Consider the following 21,196-nt stretch of genomic DNA (forward strand, 5'->3'; position numbering starts at 1 on the left):
TAGGGTGGACATTATCCCACTTATGTTGACTGCATATATCTGCACGCATAGATGCCCAAACGGGTTATGAAGAGAAGGCCACCAAATTATTAATAGTGTCATCTCAGAGGGATGGGATTTGGAGTGATTTTTACTTTATTTGTTTTTATACTATTTGCATTTTTACATACTGAAAAAACACAACAAAACTATTTTCATAGCAGGGAGATAAAGAGGAAAGCACAAGACATGAAAGTATACATGAGAATGAGGAACTAACCATAGGAACTGAGGTAATAAAAATAACTTTGAGAGAATGTTTTAACTCCATGTAAGTAAATAGAATGGATGTTACTCTAGAAATACACACAGAATTTGTATTTTTCTTTATCTAAAAAAAAAATTTCTGACCTCAGAAGAAATAGAACATTTAACCAGACAGGTTACCAAGGAGCAATTAAGACGGTCACTAAAGGCCTGAGCCATCACCCAAGGTCCAGATAAGTTCTATGAAATTGGATGGAACTTTCAAATTCAAGTAACAAGTATTTTCAGTGCCATTTTATTTATTTTTTTAAAGATTTTTTGTTTTTGATGTGGACCATTTTTAAAGTCTTTATTGAATTTGTTACAATATCGCTTCTGTTTTATGTTTTGGATTTTTGGCCGTGAGGCATGTGGGATCTTAGCTCCCTGACCAGGGATTTTACCCTCACCCCCTGCATTGGAAGGGGAAGTCTTAAACCACCAGGGAAGGGACCGCCAGGGAAGTCCCTTCAGTGCCATTTTAAATGCTCTAGGTCAATAAAAAGAGAAAGCTTCACATGTATTTTTATTCAGTACATATGAAAGCAGATCCTGAGAAAACACAAGAAGAAAACAATAAACGAATCTCCTTATGATTATTGATGGAAATGTCATAGTGAAATGTTAGCAAATACAACCCAGGAATGCATTAAAGAAAGAGTAAATCCCACCACGTAAGGTTTCTCCTCGAAATGCAAGCTGGGTCCATCTTAGAAAATCAATTACCATTCACACAACTTCCTCTAAGTCAGCCTGCAGCCCGTTCCCAGGAGGCAGAGCCTGAGGCAAGGATTCCCAGCAGGTGCTTCCTAGTGGGAGGTCCCAGGAGAAGGCTGAGGGGGGCGGAGCAGGCAGGGAGCCTCGGGGGCCAACAGGGTATCCCTTGGCGTCCAGCTGGGACTCTGGAGTGTAAATTACACCACGCTGCCTGTCTCACTGGGAGACCAGGGCTTCTTGTCACCCTTACAGTGTGACTGTGGGCCCCTGCCTCCCAGGGATCTCTGGGGAAAGGGCCCCCGGGAGCTGAGGGCCATTCTTGGGGTGAGGGGCAGCTGCGAGACGTTAGCTGCCCACACTCCCAGCAGGTGGCAGATGGGTGGCCCACCCTCAATGGGGATCCAGGGTTAGGGGTCTCCCCCAGCATCTCCTGCTAAGTCAAAGGGAAAAAGACATATAATCATTTCCTTAGAGGTCAAGGAAACGTTTGGTAACGTCGGTACCAAACGTTTGGTAAAGTTCAACATGTTTCTGATGTTTAAAATCAGTTGAATAGCAGACATTTGCTTCCACTACATGACAAAACTACGATAAAAATACATGCCTAATGGTGAGAAGCTAGGAACAGTCGCATAAAAGCCTGGAAGCTGACACTTCTATGGGGATGCCATGTCATGTGCCATACTCTTGAAGAGCCCTTTAGGGCAATGCCACAGGAGAGCACTGAATTTAAACCTGTAAGACAGGAGGTGTGATTATCACGTTTTGCAGATGGATGGATTCTATGTGAAAGACAAGGAGAATCAACTGAACAACTATTAGAAGTAATGAGCAGTCCAGTCAGGTGCCTGGCTAGATGTTTACTTCGCAAAATCAATAACTTTATAAAAGCCAAAACCAGTCAGAAAAAATAAAATCTTAAAAAATATTCCAATTAAGATAGCACTAAGAAAAGATTTTAAAAACATCATAGAATAAACAAAGTGCATCCTCCTTATGAAAAAAACTTAAAATATTAAAGAGAAAAAGAAAAAGAATACTCTGACCACACAGAAAGCCATTCTGTCTTCTGGGATTCGATAACTTCACAGTATCAGCTGGAAACTCTTTTCCAGTTAATCTATATGTTTACGGTTGTCTAAATAAAAACAGAAAAATTGTTTGGTTGCAACAAGATACGTTGATGTTTATCTATGGGAAGTTCTCACAAAAAAAAGGAAGAATGAGGTAAAATAGGAAGAGTCAGATCACAAGGAGATTCAGATACATAAATCCAGATGTACTGAAACATTGCAGCTATGAGGAGTATATGACGCAGTGTGTGGGGTGTGTGAATAGACACACGGACCAATAAAGAGAACCCTGTACGGAGACAGACCCAAATAGCACCAGCCTTTAGTTTATAATAAAGATGGCACTTTAAATAAATAGAGCAGAAAGATGTGGTTGTTAAATGAAATTAGGCAACTAGATGACCATCTGGAAAAACATTAAATTGGATCTCTAACTCACTCCATTCATCAAAATATACTCCAGATGTAAGAAAAAACTTTAAGTAAAATGTAAAACTGTAGAACTACTGAAAACACGGAAGCATGGAAGCATTTTTTATGGGCGTGGGGTCCGAAAAGCTCTGTCTAAGCACGCTACAAATTCCAATGCCATCAAGAACATGGGTAAAAAACTTTAATTAGATAAAAATTAGAATTTTCTGCGAAGAAAGCAATACCAGAAATGCAGTCCAAAGGCAAATGACAAATAGAAACAAGAAAGCACACACACACACATACCACACAGGGCTGACTTTATAACCACGTATTATGTTTCAGTAAGAAAAACAACAAACTCTCCATAGGAAAACAGACACCCTCCTCCCCACTCCCCTCAAAAAAAGCAGTTCTTGGGGTCTGGTTAAGGAACGCACTAGACTAGATCATTGATGCAAGCTTGGAAAGAAAGGCCAGGGCTGTGGGGCTGATAAGGTACAATCCCAAGACGTATTTCTTTCTTTTTATTTTTTTTTATAAATTTATTTATTTATTTTTGGCTGCTTTGGGTCTTTGTTGCTACATGCGGGTTTTCTCTAGTTGCGGCGAGCGGGGTCTACTCTTTGTTACGGTGCGCGGGCTCCTCACAGAGGTGGCTTCTCTTGTTGCGGAGCAAGGGCTCTAGGCGCGCGGCTTCAGTAGTTGTGGCTTGCAGGCTCTAGAGCGCAGGCTCAGTAGTTGTGGTGCAAGGGCTTAGTTGCTCCGCGGCATGTGGGATCTTACCGGACCAGGGCTCGAACTCGTGTCCTCTGCATTGGCAGGCGGATTCTTAACCACTGTGCCTCCAGGGAAGTCCCCCGAGATGTATTTCTAAGTGACAAAGTTTGGGCAGGACAGGACTGCACATATATGGAGATGTTTATCCTTGAAGAGAGGACCGTGGAAGGATGTCCTGGGAATGCTCGCTCCCGGCCAGGGCCTCGGAGAGGAAGCCTGGAGCTCTGGAGGAGGAAGGGAGCTCACTTCCTTGCATCTTCCTAAATCTTGCTGGAATTTTAAATCACATACATACGTTCATATCCAATTTTTAAAACTTGGTAATTTTTCGGAAAATACATGGGAAACACATGGGCACCAGCAGCCTCCACAAGCTGCCAGTGGGACCCCGAGCTATGTCAGGAAGGAGGACCTGCAGGACTTGGGGGAGGCGGGCCCACAGATCATACAGAAGCCACTGCGGGCGGTGCCTCTGGAAAGGCCCTCCAGGTCTGTGCCCGCAGACCTTTGTCCTCTGAGCTCGCCCAGGTGAGCACGTAGCAAACTGACGCGGACCTGGGCCTGGGGGCCATTTGCACGGGTGTCCCTGGGGGTGAGATGGATCACAGCCTTCTTGGATCACAGGTGGGAGAACACCTTCCAGGAAAGAGAGGAAATGGCTGGAAAAGCCACCAAGCCAGCGAGAGACTTGTGATGGAGACGTCGGGCAGCCAGTTGGCGGCAACCTGAATGGGAGGCCGAGTGCAGCCCCTGGACATCAGACCGCCAGTCTACGTGTCAGGACTGAGGTCCCAGGTGCCTGGCCTCAGCTCTGCTCCTCACCTGTACCCCTCACCCTGCAGCGGCCGCCCAAAAGTGAGCTTGCATTTGAGTGGAAGGAGCATCGTTGAGTCTACCGGGCTCCACTCCCATTTCTACTCCAAAGGTGGGGCCTGTTTCCGAGTCCGTCCATTGCTGTTTCTGGTCCTGAATAAGGCAGCTGTCTACACTCACCTAGTTCTGGGCAGCATTCACATTATCCTTTAAAACCCAGCTCAGATCTGAGGCTCTGGGATTTCCCTGACATAATTCCTTCTCAACCTCCCCCAGACTCTAGCCACATTTTCTCTAATTACATCTATCAAACTCTGTTTTGATTTTCTTAACCTGTCTGTGAGCTCCTGGAAGGCAATGGTGTCTGTTTTATCTCAGGCTCCCGTGCTTTAGCGAGGTGTTCAGACCGCAGTGATTGGGATGGAGGCAGGGGCATGAGGAGGACCTCTGAGGGGTGTAAGAGGTCAGTGGATGCAGGTCCAGTGCAAGATGAGGAAGGAGCCCACACCCACGCCCGTCTCCTCTCCCTCCGTCTTCTGCCGGAAGGAAGGGACTGGGGCTCAGGGCTCGGCGAGCTGATGACATCACGGCCCTCCTTGGGAACTCACCCTTGCTAAGGAGGCACCGTGAGAAAGGTGCCTCTAGTGCCATGAATTCCTCCCTAATAGCACAGAAAAAAATCCCCAAACAACCAAATCTCATCAATAGAATGGATTTAAGAATGGTGGCATCTTCACCCAGCGGGACACTCAGCACAGAGATGTAGGTGAGCCATTCACGCCCAACACGGCTGAGCCCCACAGACTTGGGACTGGGTGACAGGCTCCCACGTGTCTCCACTGACCAAATCACGGTCACCGAGTCACCGTCTGAGCTGTCCTAGTCGGGGACAACGGTGCCACGGCCTCCAGGGGTTGTCCTGTTTCTCAATCTGGTTTCGTGAGTGAGTTCAGCTGATGAAAATGCACAGGACTGTCAAGTTACAGCATGTGCCCCTTCCTCTGGGTAAATGATGCTTCAACAATAAGTAAGAGATGTGGACAAAGAATGTCACCTGCCACATCGGTAAACAAAGGATGTTGTGCCTTCAAGCCCTCAGCCAGTGCGGCCACCCCAATGGTACACCCTGAGGGGATTCAAGAGGGAGAAAAGCAGGATACTGGCTCCAGATCCTTAAGATATATGTCAGAGGAATGATTTCAGTCAGCCCAGACTCTTGCATCTTCCTGTACACAGAAAAGTGCTAAATTCATTAACTTGAGATGTCTGGTTTTCTTTAACAGTAATCTTTTGATGTTCCGACTATTTGGTTTTTGTTGCAAAGACTCCTATATATCCTGGCTCCTCCCTCACCTCAGAGCCAACTGAGAGGCTGTCTCCTTAGCTTAAGTCCTCAGTTTTGTCCCCCAGATAAAACATAATTCTCAACTTTTAGGTTGTGCATTTTATTTCAGTCGACAGAGATAACAATGCACAAAGGAAGTTACCTATTCTACCTTCCCAGAAAGGGCTCCATCCCTTCTGTCCCCCACCTCCCAATGCCAAATTCACCCAGCTCCTTGGAGTGGGCGCTGGAGTCACTGCTAGGAAAATGGTGCTGATGTCATGTGCCTTCCTTATTATTTTAGTTAGCCTTTCATTATTTTTTGTGCTTGCTTTAAATGAGCCTTTTTTCTTTTTTTTAAACTTCCTTCCTGGCATTTGAGTCATTTCCCAAGTTCTTTGTCTGCCTTAGCTAAGGAATTCAGTGCCCAAGATGGTTTGGGAGTCCTACTGTTTGTTCTCCAGGGACCTCTGTCCAGACAGAGGCTCGAGCTGGGCAGAAGGTTTGGGAGAAATAAAGCATGAAAATGAGCGGAGTTTGCACGAAGGTGAGACTCCACGTGGCCATCTTGACCGAATCTCCTCGGGTAGACAGAGGACCCTGCTGATAGGGAGGGAAGCCAGCTTTTCACCGCATGAAGTGTCTGTGACTCCAGGAAGGTAGTTCCAATCAGCGTCCTCGTTTACCTGCCACCCTGCATGGGAAGTGGGTGCTCTGAGCTCACACAGCCGGGGAGGTGGGCTGGAGCTGGGAGAAGACCTGTGTTCTTGCTCCAGAGAGGAGTTTTCTCTCCTGATCCACGATCCCAAGCATCAGCATGGGTCAGAACCAGGCTGAAGACACTTAACTTTAGCTGATAAGAGGGAGAGAGACAGGCCTCTTCCATTGTTTGCTGATGGATGAATCACCCCACCCCATTCCTGGCTTTGTCCCACTGGTCTCAGGTCCTGACAACGTGTGGCGTCCAAGCTGGCCTTCAACTTCCCTTCCCTGGGTCCCAGGTCCTCTCCTGGCCCTTGGCCATCCCAGGTTTCCCTCCTGTTAACAGGGTCCACCCCTGAGCTGGCTAAAAGTGACCCACGGCCCACTGGTGGTGGATGCGGCTGACATGCTGTGTAAACCGCAAGGGCATCGTGTAAATGTAAGTGGTGTTAGGCAAACCACAGCCTGTGGGTCAAATCCTGCCCTCGGCCTGCTTTGGTAGATAAAGTTTTATTGGGCACAGCCATGCCCCATTGTTTACGCAACGTCTGTGGCTGCTGTGAGCTAAAGTAGTTGCAACATGGTCCACATGGGCCAGAAAACTGAAAATACATCTACTCTCCAGCCCTTTATAGGAAACGCCGGTGCGCCCGATGCTAGGAGACAGTGAGCTATTTTGTCCTTGGAGTGTTACCAGTTAGATGGAACCTTCTGGGGACATTGTCTCCAAGGAACTGCACCGGTGCTGACAGTTGGGTATCTTCTCCGATGGAGGCCTTGCTGCTCACTGGTCCCCCCTGAGCAGGGCTGGACCCCACCTTCCCAAGGCCTTAGGCCTGGTCCTGCCGAAGACTGCAGCCTTGGAGACGGGGGACTAACTCAGCCTTGACTCCTAAGACCTGGGGAGGCAGCGAGTGGGCCCAAGTGGGTGGGTTTGGCTTCCCTGTGGCTGGCAGGAGATGGAGTTCCTTCCGTCCAGTCCTCATGCAGGGGTGGAGAAATTCGTGACCAAGACACTCTCCTTTTTTTAAATTACACTTTTAATTTCGAGATCCTTGTGGATTAACACGCAGTTTGTAAGGAACAATACAGAGAGACCCCTCTAGTCCTCACCTGGGTCATTTCCCCCATGACAACATCTTGCAGAACCAGAGGACAATGTCACAGCCAGGATGCTGACCCCCATGCAGTCAGGCACCGAGCGTTTTCAGCATCACAAGGACACTTCCTGTTGTCCTTCCACAGCCCCTCCCTCACCTTGACCTCGGGAGCCAGTAATCTGTTCCTCATTGCTCACCTTTATCATTTAAAGATTATTCTATACATGGGAATCTCACAGCATGTAACGGGTGGGACTGGTTTTTTCCACACAGCATAATCTCTGGAGATTGATGTATGTGTGTCAATAGTTCTTACCTTGTTACTGCAAAGTGTTATTCATGGTATTGCTGGACCAAAGTTTATTTAACCATTCATTTGTTGAAGGATATTTGGATTGTTAGCAGTTTTGGGCTATTATAAATCAGTCTGCCATAGACGTGTGTACAGGTTTTTGTGTGAAAGTGGAATTAATACGGCAGAGTCTCAGAGGCGCCTGACTCAGAGAGAATGAAGGACTCTGGTGTGGATGCCCTTTCCTGATGGTCTCCATTGACCTGTGGTTCAATTGGTCGAAAAGGAAAACAGAACATCCCTGGTGGGTGCCACCCATGTGTCTCCACTCCCCCCATCCCCAAGTCTAGGTGAGAATCCTGTCTCCTCCATCACCTGCCTCCTCCATCACCCTGCCTCCTCCCTCACCCTACCTCCTCCATCCCCTGCCACCTCCATCCCCTGCCTCCTGCATCACCTGCCTCTTCCATCATCCTGCTTCCTCCATCACCTGCTTCCTCCATCACCCCTGCCTCCTCCATCACCCTGTTTCCTCCATCACTCCCGCCTGCTCCATCACCCCTACAGGTGTGATCTTGGCAAGGGCAGCCTGGGTCTCAGAGGGTTGCTCTTACTCATTTCAGCATTTGGTTCTTGCAGGTTAGTGAGAGGAGTAATGAAGCAAAGTGAGGAGAGCACTCTCTGAACCCTGGTCTCCACAGCTGTGGCTCTGCCAGGATGTCCTGGCCTCATCCCAGCGGTCCTGTCCTCAAGGTTCACACGTGTATCCAGTAGGAAGGAGCATCCCTGGAGGTGCGGTTGTGTCCCTCTCTGTTTGGTGGGTGTGTGTTGAGTGCTCAGAACGTTCCAGGCCCCGTGCTTCTGAGTGCTGTGTGTGTGTGTAGGCCGGCATACAGGGTGTTGCAAAGGCCCCATGGGAGGGGCCCTGCAGCCCGCAGAACCCCGTGGCTGGATGATGTGGAGATGAGGATAGAAAGAGGAAAGTACCAGAGTAAACGAGGCCCCATTAGGGTTTGACTTTTCTCCCGAGGGAAGTGGGAAGCCGCAGCTGTGTCTCACTGTGGGGTGTGTGTGTTTGTGGGGAAAGAAACGTCAAGGTTTCTATTTCAGACGGTCTCACCCCCAGCCTGAGCAGAAGAGTGGAGTTGAAGCAGGTGTCTAACAAGGAAGCTGGTGCAGAGGTTGCCGGGGGAGGGTGTGGGGCACCGGGCAGGTGGAAAAGGCAGTTAGGGCTTCATGGTAAGTTGTCTGCCAGAGGTCTGGGGAGGTGGGAAGTGAGGATGCCTCTTGCTTCCTGAATATCCTTGTGGATGGTGGGCTGGGGCAGAAATAAGTGTGATTTTGGACTTAGTGACTCTGAGAGTCAAGGTGAAAATAGGCAGCTGGACAATCGGGTTTGGGGCCGAGAGAACAGGTCTGATGTGGATTGGGCATCCTCGGGTCAGTGGGGCCCAGGGGCTGGCCGAGGACGATGGCCATCAGAGGGCTGGGAAGAACCCCGGGGCCTGTGGTCTACCCGCTGTCCTTCCCGAGAGGATTCTGGAAGGAGCTCCTGGGGGTCCAGGAACTGAGGATGGACACGGGCTGCGTAGTTGCCCACCGAGGTCAGAGGGCACCTTCGTGAAAGCAACGTCGGGATGTCAAAGAGGCAGAAAGGAGAGAAGAGAGAGAAGTGGGGAAACAGAGGTGACAGCCCACGGCCGTGAGAAGCATGTCCATGGCAGGAAGGGCGGCGGGATCGTCTGGGGCGGGGGCGGGGGGTTGCTCTGCAGCATCTTCGGGGGCATGGAGGGACCTGGGCGCCTGCGGCCTGGCTGACTCAGACTCCCAGGCCTGAGCATCTGCTGAGTTGGGTGAAAAGTCTGCTACCCGCTGCATCTTTGAGGATCGCGGGGGAGAACCCAACAGTAAAGCTCCATCACGGCAGGTCCCCCACATCCTTTATGAAGCTGTATCGGCACCTTGAGTTATGCAGTTTCCTAGTAAAGGAAACTCCTGTGTTTCTGCACCCTCAACACCTATAACTAGAAGTTTTGCGTCGAATTAAAATATATTTGTTTCATTGAATTCTGTGGAACCAGCTGCTTTTGCAACGTGACAACCTCACTCCTGAAAATTGGTCACCATTTTAAATTATAATTTTGGCGGGGGGGGGGGCACTCAGAGATGAATTGTTAACACAACAAAATCACTCTGCCTTTAAAACACCAGGGATAAAAGAAAGCACACTCGCTGAATCACTCAGGTGAAACGCGGGCAGCCCCCGTGCCTCCTGGCTTCGCCCTTTTATAGGAAACTGGTGGAACCACCTCTGCTCTGGGTGCTGTGAGGTCGTCACGTGTGATCCTGAGCAGGCGAGGATGCAGCTACTCCCCCTGCGGGTCTAGAAAGCGTCTGGAGTCTCCCCCTCCTTTCTGCTGCCCATGAGGTTCCCACGGGGAGAGGAGGGCAACGGGCAGGCAAATGGAATGAGCCGGCTCGGGCGTGTCTTCCCTCTGCCCCCTCTGGGCACCTACTGCGTCCGCCTTCATGGGGCCTGAGGTGCAGGCAGGCTGCTGGGGTTTGGACGAGCAAAGGCCAGTCTTCCCCAGAGTTTCATTGTCACTGTCTCAGCCCCTGTCTGGAACATCTGCAGGGGGGACGCCTCCCCACTGCCTCTCTCCCTGTCGGCACCAGGCACGGAAGCCGACACTTCCCCCAGAAAGAGCCCAACCAGAAGCCTCTTCTCTCTTCCAATATGGGTGGGGGGAACAGAGTTTGGCCCCTAGAGCTGTTGTGTGGAAATTTGATTCTGCAAACAGACAAAAGGCCTGCAAATCTGGGAGGTCTTCCAAGGTCACTGGGTCAGCTCTTGTCCTACAGAGTAAAATCTTTAGAGCCCAAAGTCTGGAAGGAATGCCTTTGGCTGCAAGTAACAGCCAATGTATAAGTTGCTCAAACAATTAAAAATGCTAACAAGTCCCTGTGCTCTATAATATAGCCAATATTTTATAGTAACTTTAAATGAAGTATAATCTATAAAAATCACTATGTTGTACACCCAAAACTGATACAATATTGTATATCGTCTATCCTTTAATAAAAAATGCTAATAATTTCATATAAGAAGTCTCAGGCAGGGTGACTTCAGGGTCAGCCTCCTTCCCTCTTCATGCTCTGCCCTTCTGAGTGTGCCAGTTCATCTTGACTCCGTCAGCTTTGCAAACCAACGCTCCTAAGACCATTCCGAGGATGGGGTGACCATTTCTCATGTCTTTGTTTGAGGGCAAGGAGAAACTTCCCGAAGCATCCAGCACTCTCCCTCACCCCACACGGACAGCCTGTGTCACATGTCTGCCCTGGTCCCGGTGCTGGCCAGGGGGTGGACATGCCATCACTGGCTCAGACCTGTCCAGGTTTACCCCTGGATAGAGGAGGCTCTGGCATCTCCTGAAGCTTATTGCCAACAGATACACAGGTGCGTTTCTCTTAGGAAGAATGAGAGAGTGCATCTCCCAGCCCACTTCCTACGGAGAGAAATGTACACAGAATCCCGATAGACCCCAAGTAACTTTCAGCTGAACAACTACTGTGGCTTAGATGAGGGCGGGTGGGCCGCTGGGTTGGTATTTAGCGATGCTAAGGCCCCCAGAGCTACAGGACCCGGGCTGCAGCACCCAGAGGGCACTGACCGGACCACTGGTTTCCATGTCAGAGGGGCGCCAGCATCGTCAGGGACTTTATTTTTCAAAAGAAGCCAGAAATCCAGATCTTTATGTAAAATCTTACACTTCTAAAATTGTCATAATTAATTCACATTTTTACTAACACTATGGGTCTAATAAAAAATGTCTAAGAGCCGGACCCAACCTGGGGCCCATGGTTCTTCTCCTTTGGATAAAGAGGCCAACGTCTGGAAGTTGAGACAAGGCTTGGCTGTGACCTCTTTGCACCGACTGGGAGTGGCACCTCCCCCCTTGGGAGACACCACGCATTGCAGTAGAGGCCCAAGGGCACCGTTGCCATCCTCCTGATCTGGGGACCAGGCCACTTTCCAACGCTTACCTTCCAAAAAGCACTGGAGAAGGGAGACGAGAGAAACCAGGACACTCAGAGGAAATTGCCAAGGATGTTTCCTGCAAAGGAATGTCCCCCTGGCCAGGCTGGAGACAGGTAGGGCATGGACACCGTGATTCATCGTTGCAGATGGAAATTAGACGTAATTCAGAACCTTTATGGGAAATGAAAGGTGATGATGACACAGCCACCAGCGAAATAAAATTAGACAAATGAGCCCAAGCTTGGGGAAGGGGAATCCAGGCTAAGGGGAGCCATGGCAGCTGAATCCACCGGAAATTGAGTGGGGCCTCTGCACACTCTGGGCTGTCTGTACCTTGACTCTCATTAGTTTTAACAGGATTCGGTGCTGGCTTTGGGGTGTCAGTCGTGAAAATCCAGTCCCTGCTGGAAGGCCTAAATAATAAGGGTGATTCTCCACCGCGCCCAGGGCAGATTCAAGGTGCCATCCTCACCTCCAGCAAGCCCAAGTGTGCAGCCCCGCCCCCAACTGCCTGTGCTATAGTCCCTGCCCCGTCCAGCTCCCCTTTCCTCTCCTTACGCTCGCCCCTCTTCTTGGGAGGTGCAGGCGTGGAGACGGACAGAAACAAAGCAGCTTGCAAAGGGTTATTTCAAGAAAAGGGTTATTAAAGAAGCAAACTGGTTCATTTTCAAAATGACTGCATTGAACTAAATTCAGTCAGTCCGTTCTTCATGGGAGGTCAAGGCAGGGGCATCCTTCTTCTGTTTGCCCAGAGAATGCCCTCACCAGACGATGGATACGGGCTGTGGGTCCGCCGGGTCCAGCCTTCCCTGCCCTCACCTCCCCCTGCTGTGCAGAAAGGGTCAGGGGTCACAGTGGCCATTCATAGATGGAAAATTAAGGGCCCAGGAGCGTCGAGTCACCCACCTGCAGTCACGGAGCCTGGGCCAGGCATAAGAGGAGAATTCACAGGGTGACTTTATCTGGAACCTCTAACCTCACATCTCAGGATGACGCCAAGTTTCTGTGGAATACCCTCGAGAGACCAGATTCTAGGGCGCTCCCAGGGAACTCCATAACCGACACTCCCACAGATTGGACACCCCAGTACTTGACCGAAGGGTCTCAGTGCTCCGCTGCCCGCAGTCGAGCTCCCAGCTCACCTCCAGGGGAGACAGGCTGTCTCTGCTCCAAAAGCCCGTGGTGCGTGGGCCTCCTGATGGCCCCTGGACATTTCCACCCTCTGGGGGCTCCCTTGAGAATCAGCTGGGGCAAAAATGGTCGCTATAACCATAAGAACTGTTTCGTAGTAAACGTGAGACAGTATTCACGTGAGTAACAATGACGCACTAACTGCACCCAGCACTGTGCTAGGTCATCATTTAATCCCACGCCTCTGGGGGTGAGGAGTGGCACCATTTGTATTCTGGGAAACTGAGGCCCAGAGAGGAAAGATACTTGCCCGACGTCCCTGGGTTTGTGTCACACTTTGACTACTGATCACAACTACAGAAGGTGGGAATTACTACTCTCATTTGCTCCTGTTTGGGGATGCCACGCAAGGCAGAGGCAGCAGTCCTGGCCTGGCAGACAGGCCCAGCTTCCGCTCGTGCTCCTGGGGCAGGACACAGGGCTCCTCAGCATGCCAGGCTCCCCAGCTGTCAGTGGTGGCCCAGTGCCCACCTGAGAGACCCTGGCCATAGACCTGGATGTACCTGGTTGGTTCCGATGCATCCTTGAGACATCCGCCCCTCCAGATCCGGTCGACACACCTCAGGAATCTCCAAGATTTCCCTGTCAGCTTCCCGAAGGAAATGAATTCTATGTATTCAACCTGCATGACCTCTTTTCCAACAACTGTTGTGTAATTGCTTTTCTTTCACCGAGAATCGAATCTTGGATGTGAGGCATATAGATCATTTTTATTTCTATAAAATTATATTGTCTGATTAGGGCTAAATTGTATGCCCACTTATTGGAACCACTGAGAACCTTGTAAATGCCAGACGGATCCTGAAAATTGCCAGACCAGCCGCACGAGCAGGATTTACAACCCCGTGTTTCACACCCGAGCCGTCCTGGAGACAGAATCTGCCGAAAGCGCTGTTCTTTTTGGTGATTTATCTCTTTCCAAGTGCTGACAAGCGGCTTTGCTGGTCAGAGCCAGATCCAGGAGGTGAGCACAAGTTAGCCTTAAAAACAATGCTTGACCCAGTCAAGTTTTCTGTAAATATTGTGCATGGTAAATTACATGAGGACACTATTTACGAAATGTGGAAAAATCAATAATGCTCTACAAGCATGTTTATCAGCCAAGGAGCCAAACAAAGGCTCTAAAGGGGCGGGGCTGGGGTGCGGGGTGGAGAGTCTGAAAAAGAAAAGCTGCCTGTCTGCAGCCAATGCAACAGAGGTTTCCTCCTTCTCAGTTTTGCTCCGTGGGGACGGGTGGGAGTGTGGGGTCGGGTGGGAGTGTGGGGTCTGCCTCGCTGGGCTTTGCCGCAGGCAGAGTAGCAGCAAGGAGTCTGCTGTGTTCCAGCCCCACGGCCAGTGCCTTTGTCTCTCGGTTACTTTAATGGAATCCACACCAGGGGTGATGGCATCAGGATTCCCGTTTGCCCCTCTGACAGACCAGGAAACCAAGCCCTCTGGAGGTGTAGTGCTTGGGTCCCATCCCAAAGCCAGCAAATGGCCAAGCTGAGGCTTTGACGCCAGTTGCCAGAGGCAGAGTTCACGTGGTCTTGGCTGGTCAGCGTTCTGGTGGGACAGTGGCTCCCCTCACCCCCCGGCACAGGTGTGAGCCCACTGAACCCTCACAGAGCCCCACGAGATGTGAGCAACCGCCATGGACTGTTGTGCATGAACAGAGAGGTCCCGCAGCTTGTCTAAGGTCACACAGCCCGTGAGTGGCAGAGAGGGATTTGAACCTAGGGTAAATGTGTTCTATCCCTTCAGAGAGCTGGAAACTCACAAGCCAGCCCCAGGGAGGTGTGTCCTCATGTGGTTTTGCACAGGTGGGATAGTGTGCCCAGGAGGGTCAGTGCAGCAGCTCACACCGCAGTACAAGGGCGTTGCTTTCATTCTTTATTTGTTCTTTAGTTTTTAAATTTTTTATTCTTAAAATTTTTTTATAGTTGCTTTACTTCCACAGAAAAGGGAAAGACACAGCTTCATCTACGCCTGAAACCGCGGTCGCCAGCCGAGTGGTCCTCCCATACCGCTTGGGTCCCTCCGCCCGCTCCCTGCAGCACAGAGGGAGGGAAGCTTCTACATGCAGGTCTCAGCCCTTCAGTGCTTCCTTCCGGATTTCAGAACAAAGACGCCAGTGGTCATTGTTTGGGCTAGCAGGGCTCCCCCTCCCCGGGTCCTCCTTCTCACTCCTCAGGCTCTCGTAGGACCGTCCTTCCTTCACTCCTTTAATAAGGTCATATCCCTCCCTCCACAGGGCCTTGGTACATGCTATTCCCCCATGTGGACGTCATTTCCTCTCTTACCTATTCCTCCTTTAAATTCCAGCTCCACTGCCTTTCTTCCCCAGAGGATCCTGTCCCAACTGCCCACCCCCCAACCCCGTCAGGACCTCTCCTGACACCCTGAGGCACCTGCCACAGCTACAACTGTTCAACATGTTCAAATCTGTCCACTCTAAGAGATGTCAAGGGTCATGAAGGCAGGAGTTTTCTCCTAGAATCCCAGGGCTGAGCCCAGCACATAATAAGGCCTTCATTAACATTGGTTGGGTGGATGGATGGATGGCTAGATGGATGGGTAGATAGATAGAAGGATGGATGGATGGATGGATAGATAGATAGATAGATAGAAGGATGGGTGGATGGATGGATGGATGGATGGATGAATGGTTGGACTGATGGATACATGGGTGGGTTGGTGGTTGGATGGATGGATGGATGAATGAGTGGATGGATAGATGGATAGATGGGTGTGGGGATGGTTGGATCTCCATAGGCACTAAAGAGCACAGGGAGAATTCTACTGGTTCTATGAAAGCATCTCTGGACTCTCGCAAACATCTGATTAAGATAAAAAGGACATAGGGAGCACCCCCTGAGGGGTCTCTGACTGGAATCTGAGATGGGTGCTTTATCCCTTGTAGAGGCTGAAAGCCAGTGAGTTCCCAACTCCCAGGAAGCCCTTCTTGAATCTCTGAGGAGAGACAGTCTCCTAGGTGCCCCAGCTCAGCCCCTCGGCAGGTCCTGCCACTCTCCACCAAGCGTTCCCTCTGGGTACTGGGTCCTTACCATCCACCCAGAGCGCCAGGAGTCGCGGCTCCAGTGGGGAGTGGAGCAGAAGGGGGAGTGTCACTGGGGAGACTGACGCATGGTCCACACAGTCTCCTGGGGATCCCAGGAGCCCCAGGAGCCCCCGGTCACCTGCTCGTTCAGTGTCACCCTGTGCTGGCCCCTCCCTTGTCCTTGTATCACTTCCCCGCCCAAATAAACTCCTTGTCCCAAATCCTTGTCTGGGGTCTACTTCTCAGGGACCCCAACCAGTGATAGCCCCGATGAGCAAAACACGTCTGTCATCACAGGAAAAGAACTTTTAGACTCAAGGGCCTTTGATGAGTCGCCGTGCGGAAGGAGGTCAGCCACGGCCTGGACTGACTTTGGGCCCAGATCTCCTGCCCTTCCCGTAACCCCCGAGCTGAGGCAAAACAGGCATGCAAGCCCAAGGCTGTGAGGCCAGAGACATTTTCATTGTTTCCTTTCTGGTGCTTTTTGTGACGCTGCCTCATCACAACACAATATTTGCACTATGAAACCCTGAAAACTGCCAAATTTCACCCAATTTGGTTGAATGTTCTCGAGGAGCTTGGCATTGTGTTAGAAACTCAGACATTCCCACGGCCCAGTTCCTATTTTAAAATTGCCTATCTATTTAAAGTTCACGATGGGGGGAATAAGAGAAAAAAGACTCTCAAAGCCAAAGGGAACATGAGAGAGGGAAAAGGAAAGTCCAGTTTGCTTCTAAAAAAGGCTGAAAATTATAACCATCCGTGGCCTCATGTCTCAAGTCTGCGGATTAGTTTTTTCTTCTTCTGGTTGTTTGCAAACCAAAGTGGAATTTTATTATGGGATACCAAGTGAGTTTCTCAAGTTCCTGGCCCCCCAAATCTACTCACTCCACGGCGTGCCCTCACGCGGATGGGAAGGAGGACGGGTCCCCAAAGAAAGCAGCCGGTGTCTCCAAGCTGCAAAAGAACGTCTCCCCCCCACCCCCCACCCATGCCACTGTGTTTCCTTATTCGGGACCCAGCGACGTTGCCTGGTTCCTTTTATGAACAACAAAACCTGTGATGAAGGCAACGGGAGTCAGAAGCTATTCAGCACAGGAAGCCCCCGTATCCGGTGAGGAATAAGAAGTGCAGCGACAGGATGCGCCTTGGGTCAGGGGGCCGCGGAAAGCCCTCAGCCTTTGTGTCCTTCCCTGCGACGGAGTGTCCACGTCTGAGCCCTCGGCTCCCCTTGGAGCTCAGCCGGGACTGCCGCTGTCACCGCCGGGCTGCCAGCCTCCCGCCCAGGGGAACACGGAGGCCATGATGGCCGGCTCCACCGGCCTGCTCTTACTGCTGCTGCTGGTCGAGCCCTGGGCGGGGGCTGCCGCTGACCAGGAGGCCGTGGTCTGCGCGGGAGCTGCCTGCTACACGGCCCACAGGGTCAAGCTGAGTGCGGAAGACGCCCAGCTCCACTGCAGCAAGAAAGGGGGCAACCTGGCCACGGTGAAGAGCGAGGAGGAGGCCCTGCACGTCCAGGGCGCCCTGGCCCAGCTCCTGCCACCGGGGGCGCCCCTGGCAGAGCGCATGGGCAGGTTCTGGATTGGGCTCCAGCGAGACAAGGGCAAGTGCCTAGACAGCAACCTGCCCCTGAAGGGCTTCAGCTGGGTGGGCGGCGGGGAGGACACGTCGTATACCAACTGGCACAAGGAGGCCAAGAACTCTTGCACCTCCAAGCGTTGCGTGTCCCTGATGCTGGACCTGTCCGTGCCGGCCCTGGCCAGCCGCCTCTCCAAGTGGACCGAGGGTCCGTGTGGGAGCTCCAGGTTTTCTGGGAGCAACATCGAGGGCTTTGTGTGCAAGTTCATCTTCAAAGGCATGTGCCGGCCACTGACCCTGGGGGGCCCGGGCCAGGTGAATTACACCACCCCGTTCCAGGCGACCAGCTCCTCCCTGCAGGCCGTGCCCTTCGCTTCCATGGCCAACGTGGCCTGTGGGGACGCGGACGAGAGCTGGCAGCATTACTTCCTGTGCAAGGAGAAGGCCCCCGACGTGTTTGACTGGGACAGCTCGGGGCCCCTCTGTGTCAGCCCCAAGTTCAGCTGCGACTTCAACAACGGAGGCTGCCAGCAGGACTGCTTCGAGGGTGGGGAAGGTTCCTTCCGCTGCGGCTGCCGGCCGGGGTTCCGGCTGCTGGACGACCTGGTCACCTGCGCCCCTCGGAACCCTTGCAGCTCCAGCCCGTGTGGAGGGGGGTCCACGTGCGTCCCTGGGCCCCTCGGGAAGGACTTCACGTGCCACTGCCCCCCAGGCTACCGGCTAGACTCGACTCAGCAGGACTGCGTGGACATGGACGAGTGCCAGCACGCTCCCTGTGCCCAGGAGTGTGTCAACACCCTCGGGGGCTTCCGCTGCGAGTGCTGGGTGGGTTACGAGCCTGGTGGCCCCGGAGAGGGGGCCTGCGTGGATGTGGACGAGTGTGCCCCCAGCCACTCGCCCTGTGCCCAGGGCTGCACCAACACCGATGGCTCTTTCTACTGCTCCTGCGAGGGGGGCTACGTCCTGGCCGGGGATGACGGCACCCGGTGCGTGGACGTGGACGAGTGCGCAGGCCCGCAGGGCGGCCTCTGTGACAGCCTGTGCTTCAACACGGAGGGGTCCTTCCGCTGTGGCTGTCTGCCAGGCTGGGAGCTGTCCCCCGATGGGGTCTCCTGCACCAGGGGCCTCACCTCCCCAGGACCACCAGCTGGGCCTCCCCAAGGGGAGGACACAGGAGATGGAGAGGGGAGGCTCGTGTCTTTTGCCGCAACGTCCAGTCCCACCAGGGACAGCCCCGAGGGCACCTCTGCGGTGGCGCCCGCCGCCAGGAGACCCTCCCTCCCAGACAGCGTCGCCATCTCCCTTGCCCCACCCGACGTGCTGGCCCCCAGTGGGTCCCCTGGTGTCTGGATGGAGGCCAGCACCCATCACCCCACGGACACCAATGGCCGTGAGGCTTCCGCAGGTGAGGATTTCACCGCCCAGCAAAGCGACGATGGCACGGACGGGCAGAAGCTGCTTCTGTTCTACATCCTGGGCACTGTGGTGGCCATCCTGCTCCTGCTGGCTCTGGCTCTGGGGCTCCTGGTCTATCGCAAGCGCAGAGCCAAGAGGGAGGAGAAGGAGAAGAAGCCGCAGAGCGCAGCAGACGGCTACGCCTGGGTCCCTGAGCGAGCCGAGAGCAGGGCGACGGAGAACCCCTACAGGTGAAGGAGGCTGGATTGCCAAGGGGGCGGGAGGGGGGATGCGGCAGGCACCGGCTGGGGCGGAGGCAGTGGCCATGGCGTGCAGCAGGCAGAGGGCGAGGGGCAGTCATGGCCCAGGCTGGGGTCACCCGAGGCCTGAGTGTGCTCACGGGGGATGCCGCCCTGCCCGTGGCTCGGTCCCCACGCCCGGGGTCCAGATGGAACAGCTGGGGCAGCAGCTTCCAATGTGTCCCTGTTTGTTCCCCACAGTCCGACGCCGGGGACAGACTGTTGAAGCTGAGGAGGCCCCGAGACACTGACAGTGACCACTGTCCTCAGAGGCAGGTGCCTGTTGGAAGCAGGACCCCCATCCTCCTGGAAGACTGGACTGCAATCTTGGCAAATAGTTGTCAGCCTTCTCTTTAAACGCCTGGCAACTTGAACTGTGTAGGTATCACACGCGTGTGCTGTGTGAGTGGTGGGTCGGGTGTCCTTTCAGGAATTTGACGCATGTTAACAATTCTCCCTCCCTCTCCCTGTTCAAATTCAAATGTGACTGAGTTCATTTCACCCTGATTCTGGATTGGGCGTGACAAGTTAGGTGCTAATGGGCTCCCTTTGAACTGCTTCTCTGCGTAACCATCGAAGAAGAAGTTGTGAACCAGGGAAAATTAGGACTGAAATGATTTGTGCTTCCTGGTGTGACAGAGGCTGAGTCGATCAACTTTTTGATTACGCAAGAAGCTCTGTTTCTGTCCGAGGGAACATGTTGAGGCTGGAGAGTTTCCATCTGCTTCGGTGGCACGGAGGCAGGACGTTTAGAAGTCGCATCTTCTAGTTCTTCAGGTTCTAGTAGTCTTCAGTTTATTTGCAGATGAAATCTGAACAATGTGGGGAAAATTGTACGAAGTGAGTTAAAAGTGTTTCTGGAAGCTAGAGTGAGAGGGCGGAGTTTGTTTCAAAACTACTTGAATCAATTCGTCTAAATAAATGTACTGATGTTACCACAGGCTTGATTGATGAGACAGACACTCGTGAGGACAAAGGTCAAGGACCATTGGTCTCTGGGCCAGGCGGCCCCATGCCCCCGCTGCTGTCCTGCCTCCTCTGCAGCTGCCTGGGCTTGGATGCCCTCATGCTTTCTGGAGGATGTGAGCGAGCTGCTGGGTTGAGGTTTAAACGTGTTGTCATAAGCCTTTAGCACAGTTCATGGTGGCTGATGCCTCCTGAGAGCTGATCCTGGCTTGCGGCCGTAGCACCACCAAGTCAGGACTAGTCCCGTGGGGGCTGGCCCAGAGCTGCCTACGGCACAGGAATCCCCTGGCTCTTTTCCTTAAAAAAGGGGGCGAGAGGGGAGGGAGCAAGAACGAGAGAATAACTACGATCTTGTGCAACCGCAGACACTGCTCACAGCCGTTTTAATTTATAGCCTCGTGTTTAAGTGCTCACTTGCGAAGATTTCCCACAACTAAGACTGTTGTCGGTGGCTCTCTGTCCCTGCCAGTTCTGCCTGGGTGCCTGGAAAGCAGCCCGGGTTCACTGCAGGTCGGAGTCCTTAGAAGCTGCCTGAGCAGCGCGGGAGGCCCGGGCACCCAGAGGGCACGGGGGCTCTGCCGCTCTGGCGCAGGACAGAGAGAGGGAACTTGCCAGGATCCACACTCCGCCCCAGAGGTCGGCACTCTGCGTGCACGGCCTTCAGAGCCAAGGAGATGCCCCTTTGCCAGTTTTGAAATGTAGGTGCTATAGCTCCGTTTTTGAAGAAAAGAAAATGGAAAACTGGAGGGGGTTGGGGGAAGGAAGGAAGGATGGAGGCCTGATAGGACCCAGGAGGGGGTTCGAAGTGTCTGCTTTTTAAAGCCACCTAATATTCTGCAGTTCCCACTCGAAACACTGGGGTTTAGCACTCCAGGGGGCGAAGGCTGTGTCCCTCGGCCCCGGGGTCGTGTGCCGTGCGGCGCTGACCGTCGGGCTGTTCGTGGCAGTGTGTGCACTTCGTGGCTGGTATCTGCACGTACAGGAGGTGCTTTCCTCTAGGGCTTTATGGCCCTCACCCTTGTCACTGGGGCGAGGGGGACATTGCTAACCCAGGCTGCCCCTGACCCCCGTGGTCCCCTGGCTTTGAATTGGCTGAGGTCACCGACGTGCCCTTGGTTTCAGTGTTCATTTGGTTTCTTCTACAGCCCAGCCCCATTTGGTCTCCGTGTTTGAATTCTTCTCTGGTTGGGGTGG

General features: G+C 52.6%; 1 protein-coding gene across 1 annotated transcript; it reads left to right on the plus strand.

Moving 5' to 3' along the window:
* Window positions 1-17,020: 17,020 nt before the first annotated feature.
* CD93 (CD93 molecule) lies at window positions 17,021-19,971 on the plus strand. Its single transcript, XM_068566059.1, has 2 exons — window positions 17,021-18,988; window positions 19,238-19,971. The coding sequence occupies exons 1-2, from the start codon at window positions 17,067-17,069 to the stop codon at window positions 19,260-19,262; spliced, it is 1,947 nt and encodes a 648-aa protein (XP_068422160.1). The 5' UTR covers window positions 17,021-17,066; the 3' UTR covers window positions 19,263-19,971.
* The last annotated feature ends 1,225 nt before the right edge of the window (window positions 19,972-21,196 follow it).

The sequence above is a fragment of the Eschrichtius robustus genome, chromosome 16, assembly GCF_028021215.1.
Source record: "Eschrichtius robustus isolate mEscRob2 chromosome 16, mEscRob2.pri, whole genome shotgun sequence".
Classification (NCBI taxonomy): Eukaryota; Metazoa; Chordata; class Mammalia; order Artiodactyla; family Eschrichtiidae; genus Eschrichtius; species Eschrichtius robustus.